General features: G+C 39.9%; 1 protein-coding gene across 1 annotated transcript in view; it reads right to left on the minus strand.

The window, feature by feature from the left end:
• The window catches only part of grik4 (glutamate receptor, ionotropic, kainate 4), a gene marked incomplete in the record, with an annotated part of 296,905 nt that overhangs the window by 35,740 nt on the left and 249,820 nt on the right, over positions 1–11,345 (minus strand). The window contains 1 exon segment of the mRNA XM_032508827.1: positions 10,569–10,673. Within this exon segment, the coding sequence (XP_032364718.1) occupies positions 10,569–10,673 (105 nt within the window).

An 11,345-nucleotide genomic window follows, 5' to 3' on the forward strand; every position in this document is an offset into this window, starting at 1 on the left:
ACACACACACACACACACACACACACACACACACACACACACACACAGTCTCACCCAGCCTTGAAATCCGTTAAGACTGGGGGATCTTGCAAAACAGCTCATCCATTCTGCTTTTGATCTATTCCCCATCTCCAGCCTGCAAAGTGCAAACTGAGAAAAACAAAGGAGGAAAGGGGACTGCTGTACGTCTCAGAGAGACCAAACAAAGAGAACTAGAGACACACAAAGGATGCCGGTGTGTGTAGACTAGAGATGTGAGTTGCTGCTTCGACAAATTCAATATGCATTTCAATATGTTGACAGAGATTCGGCCCAGGGAAGATAACTTTGAGCAGATTGCTGATGATTCAGTAGGATTGCATTAATTTCTTATTTAATCTCATGCAAAGTTATTGGTTACAATTCAATATGCCTTGCTTTGACTGGTGCCACAAAATGCCTCCAATATGTGTAACACTTGTTACATGTTAACACGTTTTGTATACACTTTGGAGAAGGTAGTTAGAAAATTTCAATCTCAGTCAAGAGGTATTAAGGGGGGGATTTGCCAAAAGATCTATGTCTTATATGTATGTCTTGTAAGCAACGCTGCCCAGCTTCCCCCTAGTCCACCAAAATTAAATCAACAGCCGTTTCGTGCAGCTGACACTGTCTTCACCACTGTTACATCCCCGCTGGAAATGACTGTGTGTGTGTGAGTCTCAGAGAGAAAAAACACCAAGTCAGTTAGTATTAACATCGTATTTGCATGCCCATGTTGGTCTTACACAACGTCTTACAGTATCTTCAGTATCAAACCCATTCATCGTAGGCCAGACATAATTTTGTTTTAATCATTTTGTTTTAATTCGGAAATTTAATTAATTTAATTAAATGTATCACTTGTGATTTGTATTCATCTGAATTTGAATAAATTTCATATAAAGAAATATAGAAGAATTTTGATTAAAGTGACTAGTCTTGTGCTAGCAGACAAGTTGTTTCTTCTCAAAATGCATAGCTTCGCTGACCTCCAGATCTGTCTGCAGCACTAAATTTAAATTATAACAGCTTTGTCTGCCATAAACCGGAGGAGACACATAAACTGATCCACTGCTTTGCAACTGAGCATTACTGACATTAGCAAAAGGGCATGTTGCTGTAACTAAACTTTATGTAACACTTTCCTGCATCAATACACTTTATAAAAACAAGGTTTACATGGTTACCGTGGTCAGAGCCAGAACCAGAGACAGTATGGACAACATCTGTGTCCCATCAGGTGACGGTACAGCAGCAGTGTGTCCGAGCTGCTGACAGATATCAACATGTCGGGAATTAATGTTTAGGCTTGCTACACATAAATATCAATGCATTTTATCAGCCGTGGAATACAACTGTAAGATACTTTTAATTGAGTATTTTGATTTTCTCCTACTTGCCTATTGTACCTTTTACTTCTATTTTTTTATAGATTTAGTTACTTTGCATATTTATATTAATTATACTAAATATTATGAATAATATTTAATGTATTAAAGTGGATAAAGAGGAGACTTTACTGATCTGGTGGTAAAAAATCACAAGCTAGCTGCCAAATCAAACGTCCGCTATTATTTTGGTGAAAGCAACTCAGAAGTAATGCAAAAGTAGTGTAAAATATTACAATTCAGAGACAGTAATATTCTAATATAACTAATTACTCTCAAATGGCAGTAACTAGTAATCTATAATGTAGTACATTTTGGAAGTAACTTGCCCAACACTGGCACTGAACATAGAGCATCACTAACACCAGAGAGATTAAAGCAACTTAAAAGAAGGAGCTACCCTAGGGAGGACTGAACATAAAAAAATGAAGCGAGAATGCAAATGGTTGCTTGAAGTAGTGATAGAAAAGATGATACTGAATTCACACTTTTAATTTGGGCTTCCAGGCATTTGATTCCAAAGTCTAAATTCGTGCTGGAAAAGCACAAAGCACCGTCAGTCTCCACAATGAAGTGAGCAGAAATGGGGGAAAAAAGAAGATGGCACATAAACAAGGTGAAAGAAAAAAACATGTTTAATGGATGATCCTCAGAAGTTAATGTGTTCTGACATGCTACAGTTCCAGTGGCTGGATCCATGAACTACACATGGTAGTGCACATAAAAACTCAAACACATTGTCTACGCCAGCATAATACTAACAACAAAATGAAACTGGAACGCTCAGTCCTGATGAGCTTTTGAATATAGTTAGTGGGATATGGATAACAATAGATAAAACACTGAATAAAATAAAACACTACATTAAGAACCAGGGAAGAGAAGAAGTCGTTTTCCAGCAGGCTCTAACATCCCTTGATCTGATCCTCAGAGATGCTGTGCAACTTTTCAGGGATCATTATATTTAACTGTGAAATAATACATCTGCACTTCATACTGGCAAATAAACACTGAATTTATAGACCCCTACCATTTATTTTCCCCTGCTGGCAAATAGCAGTTTTCCATTCTACTTTTTGTCTCCAACTCACCCTTTGTCATGGGTATGTGCATGTTGACTAATATCAGGGGCATTTACCTCACAGATTCTAAATGTCACTGGCATTTTATGAATTTTCCAGGACAACTTTGCCATGAGCCCCTTTTAAAGTAAATCCTGACCTTGATAAAGAGGCACATTTAAAATGATTAATGGGAAAATTAAATTTGCACAATTTATGTAAAAACACCAGAACACCTTGTTTTAGGAGGCCATCTGGAGCACCTTTACATCTGATTAAAACTGCCACCTCTTACGATGTAAAACTTGCTGTAATCATATGCATTTGTTTGCAATTACACAGCTGTAACACGGACAACTCCCTCTAATACCGTCTCTCTCTGTCTGTCTCTCACTCACACACAACACACACACACACACACACACACACACACACACACACACACACACACACACACACACACACACACACACACACACACACACACACAGTTAAAAATGTAAATATGTTCAAACTGCACAGCTGGTGGAGATCAGAGGGCCGCCTCAGTCTCAACTTACTCTAACCTTAGCGGCAGTAGCTCAAGCACCAGCTCCTGCGTATTAGACCTGGTTAAGATGTACTCATCTCTGCTGGAGCCTGAGGCAGAGAAAGAGATCCAAGCCATGACGTGGTGTGCTGAGCTGAGCTATACAGGGTTCCTATGATCATGTCCTTCAAGGAAAGAAAAAGGGTGGAGGCAGTCTTGAATCTGTCAACCTGCTGTGCACCAGCCCACACCTCTCATCCCCTTACATTTTCCCCTTTTTGTTCCGCCCCTCTACTTCGCTGTAGCCTACCTGTCCCTTCCCTCCCTTTTCCCCTCACATTGCAGCAGCGGAGAGAAATTGAATTGGGTCCATCTGCATCTACAGTGGAGGGGGCAGCTAAAGTAATAGTGTTCCCACAGACAGGGTGGTAGCAAAGAAAAGCGGAGGGGAAGGAAAAAGCAGATTGTTGCTGACAGGAAATGAGAAAGAAAATGAACAAGCACATTCACCATTTAACTGGAGGAAGTCTTGTGTAAATAACACAGCTCAAATATTTTTTTGCAAATTGAAGTGGTGAGTGTGTGTGTGTGTGTGTGTGTGTGTGTGTGTGTGGCTAAGATATTCCAGGCAATCAGTGTTCCCTCAGATATGGGAAAGTAGTTGAGTATAAAAAGGGTCCCCTATTAGGTCCCCTCTTCAGCTCCACCTCTGAAGACCTTGACACAGGGACACATGGGGACATGCAAATGCACATAAATGAGAACATGGGACTGAAATGTGGGAGGACGACACTATAAAAAAAAAAAAAAAAAAATCAAAATCCAAGGTTAAAGAAAGTCTACTGCCACCAAACCTCCTGCTTATTTACATCAGATGAACAAATGGTTTGGGCTGTGGTGGCCGAATAAATGGAATAGGGAAATGAGGAAAAATAATCTAAATTTATTTGATTGCTGTGTCAAACATGGCTATTGTATTCTCTACCTGAGCCTGAAACCTAATCAGTTCTTTGTATTTAAGCAATTCGTTCTTGGTAATGCTGCAGCAAATATTATCTACCCTGATAAAAAGGAATGAGTTGGGACACTTTCTATTTTAGTAAATCTGCCAGGGGTTGTTTAGGCAGCTTGCACATTCTCCCAGAGAGGGATTTGTATATTACTTCAGTGGAAGTAATAGGAAAAAAAAAAAAAACATGATTTCAAGTAATGTTGATTGGATCACAGTTTTCAGATCAGGGAAGAAGAGTTTGAAGATTGCATAAAACAAAGTGAAAGAAAATGTGCACCTTCAGGCACAACTACGGTGCTGTAAGTCACTGGGGATTCTCTCATGCTTCTTTGACCTTTGTTTTACAGCTATGGCAGTTCGACTCAGTTTGGACTAGTATCAACATAGCAGGCTTCGTAAAAACACATTGTGAGTGTACTAGAATGTCAAAGCCAAATCTATTCTAAAGCAAAGCATTTTCCAAAGCACCTGTAGACTCATTAATTTGAACAATTTGCTTTGACTCATGTTAGAGTCGGCCTTTTCGACTTCTGGTCAGCGTGTCCTGCTGTAACCTACTTCTAACCTGCTCCCTGCTCTGTAGCCTTTAACAGTCTTTACAACTGACCCTTTGCTCCCTTTTTCTTTTGTTTCTCTTTTTCAGGTGGTTTCTATACCAAAGCGCACACACACACACACACACGCACACGCACACACACACACACACACACACACACAAATATACATAAACAGAGAAACATACTGATGCAGCTTACATAGCACCCTCTCTTCTGCACTCTCACACACTGTCAAACACCAGAGCTAAGCGCTGTAACAGGCAACAGCTTGCCTACCCCAAACTGCAATAATTACTCATTTTATAGCTTCCTCCATTAACAGGCGCTCTGCTGTCAATGAGCTTCTTGCTGAAAATGAGGGCCAGTCCACAGAGGCCAGAGGCCGGACCGCTCTGTCAGTATGGTTTGTGCTATTGGCTGCCAGGCTACAATGATTGTTCTGGAAAGTACTTGCTCTGTTAAACATGCATAGATGTTGGTGGCCTTATTGTGTGTGTTTGTGTGATGAGCCAAGAGGTAGTCAGCGAGGCCTAGGACAAATCCCATCAATGCCCGCACACACACACACAAAGTGTAAACATAAAAGTATGTGCAGATGACCACACAAAGGTACAGGATGGCACATACACACTGTGAACTTATATCAGACAGATCAGTCAGCAATCGTACAGCTGCCACAGCCAAGTATCACAATGAAGTGACTCTCATACGTTTGATCCTCCAAAAAAAGAACATGTTGTAATCCATTCTAGCAACAAGAGTGTGAGTTAGAAAAACTGCTCCGTCTTTTGATGTTCATGAAGAGGAGAATGTAGTATTCAGAGGGACAGGTTGGGTTATATTATCCATCTGTGTAGATCTGGAATAATACTGTTTTAGAGCATACCTCTGGTGTTCACAGCATCTGGAGGCTATACACTCAGAAACACGTTTACATTCACACACAAGATAGTTTTTCTATTAGTCTCCTTCATCGAATTTATTACACTGGCTAGTGAATAGCCATAGAAAACGGATATGGAGGATTAGAGCCTATTCCTTTAATATGATTAGTCATTCCAGCATGAAATAGAAGTAAAGGTCAATGTTGCTGCCTTAAGTATAAGATGTAGTGACAGCTAAACCAGTACAGTAAGAAAAGAAAAAAAGCCCCATCTGATATTTGGAATGCAGAAATATCATTGTATATAAAAACATGGTTTCATAGCTTTGTCCTTGCTTCTTTTCTTTTGATCCTATTTTTCTCTTGCACACTCTGTCTCATTTACTTTACACGTGTCATCCTCTTCCGTCAGTTCTCTTTTTTCCTGTTTCTCTGTGTACACCTGCATCTCTGTTGCCTCCTCTGTGGGTTGTTGTTGGTTACAGGTGCCAGTAGTGCCTCGGCCAGAGCACGGACAATGCCAGCTTCTTACCCCATCATTATTGGCCTACCTGGCTGCCAGCACAGGAGCAGCTGCAACATTTACTTTGCCAAAACTGAACATATAAAAGATTTTTGCGTAATGCCGCCACATGATATTCTGGAAATAAGTTAGGTAAACTGTCTGAAATGGTTGTTTTCACACATATAGCAATTACTATATTTGTTTCAGATTATATTATAACATATTTGATATCATTGTGATGAATTTTGCATCAGACCAAACTTGGTCAATATGCACTTTTTAATAATTCAGTAATGGTTATTTCAAAGAAAAGAAATAAAAAGAACAGTATCTATTTTTCTGACAAAGTTCAGAATGCAGAGCATTAATAATTGAGCAAACCATAAGTTTTATTTACACATCAATCCTAAAGTTGTCTAGAACCTGTCTGATATGTGTATTATTTTTTATAAAATCCTTGCTGCAGTGTGCTAAACTAGGAGGCAAAGAACCAGTGCAGACTCACTGTTTCTCACAATTACAGATGTGGAGGTTTGTTGTGAAAATACATTATGAATTACTTTTTCAAATCGTTAGCATTCAAGCACAACCAATGATTTTATACTCTCTTCACAGCTAATAGTTGAACTAAAGATGCAAAGGCAAAGCACATCCAATGACTGGTGTTCATTATTCATTGGGTTATAAAGTAATGCAGAAAACAACCTGGGATGGTGACTAAACAGACGGACAGACAGACAGACCCTGTTTACACTTGGTTTTAAAATGCATCTTAAGCGATCGGATCCCAAGTGGACGGTGTTAAATACAAGTGTAAACAGACACAAAGATGCATAGTGTTCCAATCATTCAAACCACTTGCAGAGGTGACCACATATCTTTTTTTGGTGTAAAATTGGTCTGGATAGAACACACAGCATGCCGGGATGGGAGACAAACGTGCTTTGGTTTATTGACATTTCTTTAAACCAATCGCAATCGTCTTGGGCCGTGCTAGGCCCTGGATTAAGCAAAGGAGCAAAATAGCCTTTGGAAGGAACTTGTTTGGGTGGAACATGTACACGTTCAAAGTTACTGCATCCATAGTCCTCATAAATCAACCAGAGTTTAAAATTCCAACACAACGAAAGCGCAAAGTACCGGACATTCGGCCGATTAAGTGAAATCTGGCACAATTTCCAGCGGAAATGGAGCAATCTCGGAAGTGGAACGTCGTGGATATTGACTATGTAAATGCTAATGTGTCGTGACGTGTCACTGACAAGGACGTAACAGGAAAATACGTCAACAATGCAGGACATGGTGGTAGCGGTCTATAACGTGCTCATTTTATGACGAGTCGGACGTCCATCGTTTTGCCCTATGGAAATCGATGTGTTTGCTTTGTTGACAAAAGAGGCCCTATGGGCGGTTTGAATGGCAATGGGTTTTGGCTGTCCAATTGTGTTGGAATATCAAAAAGAATTTAAAAATCAGATGTAGATAGCTCAATTGGTAGAGCAGGCGTCCATATTTAGGGGTTTACTCCTCAATTCAGCGGGCCTGGGTTCGATTCTTGCCTGCGACCCTTTGTTGCATGTCATTCACCCCCTATCTCCCCTTTCATGTCTTCATCTGTCCTATCAAATAAAGGCCTAAAATGCCCCAAAAAAAGAATCTTTAAAAAAAAAACAAATCTGGTGTAAACAGGGTCATAGATAGAGGTACACAGATCGCTAGATAGACAAAACAGAGAAAGGCCGAGCAGACAAAGCAGCAGGAAACTGTTTTAATGTGTGAAAATGCCTGCCAGAGAAATTCAATTTGTGACAGTGATTGGCTGTAAAGTGTTGAACCCCCAAGGAGCTGATGGTCACACGTGAGCCGATCCATAGCGCAACCACAGGGCTCTGGATGAGAGGATGGTGGGTGCTACCGACTAAGGAAAGAAAGTGGAAGTGGGGGTAGAGAAATGGAGGTCGGCGGTTGTGTACAACATGCCTCACTGCTGTCTATCGCCAGAAAATGTTGGATGGAAGATAATGGAAGCCGTACTTTTTTTCCATGTGCATTTTTTTGCTAGTGTCGGAGTTGTAGACTTCATGCTACTACTCTGTTTAAACCAATCAAAGTAATTTAAATAACTTGTCATTTGTTAATTTGGAAATACTCTCTTTAAACTCTGTGTGCGTGTGTGAGAGAGTGTGTGTGTGGGCAGTGAGCCACCTTCCTTATCTCTGCCAAGGCCCTGGCACCTCTAGTGTCTGCCTGGCTGAAGCAGCCCCAACCCAACAGTACGTGGGAGGTGTTAGTCAACAAAACAAACAACACCCTCATCATGGCCCCTGTCTAACACCTTGCCTCTCGCCATTAACATAACTGGCAGGGCTGCTTTATAATACTTCTGGTTGAAATCATCACATTAGGTCTGATAGCAGTATCCTTCTGCTTGACTGGCCCAGTGCCAGTATAAAGAGGGGACATGGGGAGATGCAGACAAGGTTAATAAAGGCAGACGGGCGGCTGTCTGACTCTTTCACGGGTTGTTCGGGTAAGATTTTTCTCACACTCAGGCAGGAAACAATCCCCCTTTCACAGATATCATCCCAACTGAAAGGTTCAAATGAAACTAAGTTATTCCTCTCTGTGCTGTTAAACACGTAACTCATAATAGTATAACAACAACTACTTAAAATACTGTTACTCAAAGACTAAAGTAATTATTATTATTATCAGTTACCCAGTGGGACCAAATACTGTGTTGGCATGGAAACAACAATGTGTTATTTCTTTAAACAGGCCTGGCAGAAGAACTCATATAGAAATACATTATTACTTAATATAAGTCATCCATACACATTTCCTCATTCTTAACTTTATTTGTGCATTTTTCCCATCACTTGGATCACCAATATAGTCTCATTTATCCCCCATTTCTACAGTACAGAGATATCTCTCAGAACACATCCGTGTACAAAATCAAAGTTTAAGCTGTTTTGTGACTCACAAAAGATGTTATCTTGATAAATATTGTGAAACCTAGGGTTACCCAGTTATTACTTCTGCTATTTTGTGCTGATGTTTAACTTTGACCTCTTCTTTTCCCCTCCCGTAAAACCTGTATTCTGTTTTTACCTGGATGATCAACCATAGATTTTCATTGCTGGTGACGGCTCAGCCCCACTGCAGCATTTGGAAACGCTGTTGATGGATGGCAGAGTATTGGGCAATCACTTTTCCAACACAGATTTTCCCCAGCCAGTGTTCGATTTGAAGCAATGTTCTTCTCTCCAACTACCTTGCTAAACTGCTGGTCACCGGTTCCCAAAGTGGGGTCCAGGAAATGTCAGTTCTCCGCCAGAGGATTCTCAGTTCTCCAATCATTATTAAAACATTGTTACAATAAGAGAATGTCTGGGAGTGTTATTTTGATGATGATGATAGGTTGTACATCTATCATTACCAAAAAAAAAATCTCAGACGGATTAGAGATCCGAGATATTTTGAATTTGTGGATCCTTGATATGAAACATTGGAAACCCCTATTACTACTACTACGTCTGAGCAATTGATCCAGTCCATAGCACAAGAGCACCAGTAATTCTGCCATCCATTCATTAACAGAGAGTACTTGAAGCTGCTCACAGCCTCTCGTCACTTACATTTCATTACTGACTTTCAGTCCTTGTAATCCTGGTAAATGTGTTCAATTTTGAAGAAATTGTTAAGTATCTGTTCCCTGGAGTGAAACTGAGGCAAAGAGATGTCAGGGGCGACCAGTTTCAGAGATTGTGCAGGGTGGTTCCGGGCATAGACTGCAAAGCCCTGTGGTGAATGTAGAGTATTTTCACTAAATGAAAGAACACAACAAGACTGCTTGTGTGGGAAGCTTCCACAGAGGCAATACCGGAATGACTGGTATCGATCAACACAACACACAAATCCCTGCTGATATATTATAGCCATTTTGTAAGACAAGACTAAAATATTACTAAATGTTTTTGTTTTCCATTAAGAATCGCAACCCAGATTTGTATCTAATATTTATCCAAAGTCAGACAGACCAGTAATAATAGCAGCAGCAAAATCAACACGTACTGACTTCTGTTTTAACCTTAATTATTTTATTATTCATATAATAAAATAATCAATACATTTTGATTTAAAAAATATGCATTGTTGCACTTATAAATTAAATTAATGTTGTACTCCTTGACACTTCTGCTAGCAGGGTAATGGGGATTGTATGTACCAAAAGATGTGAGTTGAGTAAGTGATATCATGGCTCCCTGCTGTACGATCCAGCTCGAGTTAACTCATTGCTATAAAGACAAGTGGAACATTTGCCAGAAGTAGTGCCCTATTGAGATCAGGACTGGGCCGAAGAGCTTTGTGTTCAGCAGTAACAGGCATATATTACGGCCAGTGTCTATCTAGAGAGAAAATGGAGGAATCGGTGTAAGTCACTTCTGAAATACTACACTATTTATATGTTAATTCTTTTGAACCAATATCACACATCTACTTTATGCTATAGCAAGGTTGTACCAATGCTGTCTGAATCCATAGCATATGATCATGTTGATAACAGATAACACCACCATCAGATTTGTAAGAATAGGAGTTACTTTACCTGCCTTAGGCCATCCTTGCTGTTCTGCATGATCCTCAGGGCGTAGTTTGACCGCTGACCTTTGCTGTTGAATTCAATGTGGCCTGTTAGACCATCCAATTCTACCTATCCAACACAGAGACAGCAACACGTTAAAAGACCTCTTAAAGAAAAAAACTGCCTGCTGTCCTCTCAGCAGCTCATACTATGGATATGACGGGGGGTCTACATTAGCACTACTGGCTCAGTATCAACCTTTTGAAATATGTCAAATTTAGAATAATAATATGAAGACGAGGCTGTGATCTTCATTTTACGGCAAAATAGACGAGCCATTAGTCACGTCTTCTTTCTCTGAGAGACAAAAGACAAACAGTCTGATATCGAACACATGCCCCATTTACGTATTTTGATAGCCCAATCACTTACAGCCGTTTCTACCCTAATAGGATCACACATTTTATTCACTGACAGCTCATCTTTATCTATTGTCTCTCAGACAATGTAGAGATGAGATAAACTGACCTAGTGGAAAGGGAGCATATCTAAAAAGAAGATGAGAGCAAAGACGTCACATTATTATCTGCTGTCAGTGAAATTATCTAAGCTCTAAAATAACAAATTAATATGCAACATAAGTGAAGCAATCATGAAGATCTCAACAAGCTTGGCTATCTGACATTATCTAATGAGTGCCATTTCCTAAGTTAGAAACAGAACTACAAAAACAAACAAAAAAACAGGAAAGATCTTGAAATAATAGATTGACATTTCTGGACATATAATCTTTTTCTGGGA

This window comes from Etheostoma spectabile, chromosome 3 (assembly GCF_008692095.1).
Source record: "Etheostoma spectabile isolate EspeVRDwgs_2016 chromosome 3, UIUC_Espe_1.0, whole genome shotgun sequence".
Taxonomy (NCBI): Eukaryota; Metazoa; Chordata; class Actinopteri; order Perciformes; family Percidae; genus Etheostoma; species Etheostoma spectabile.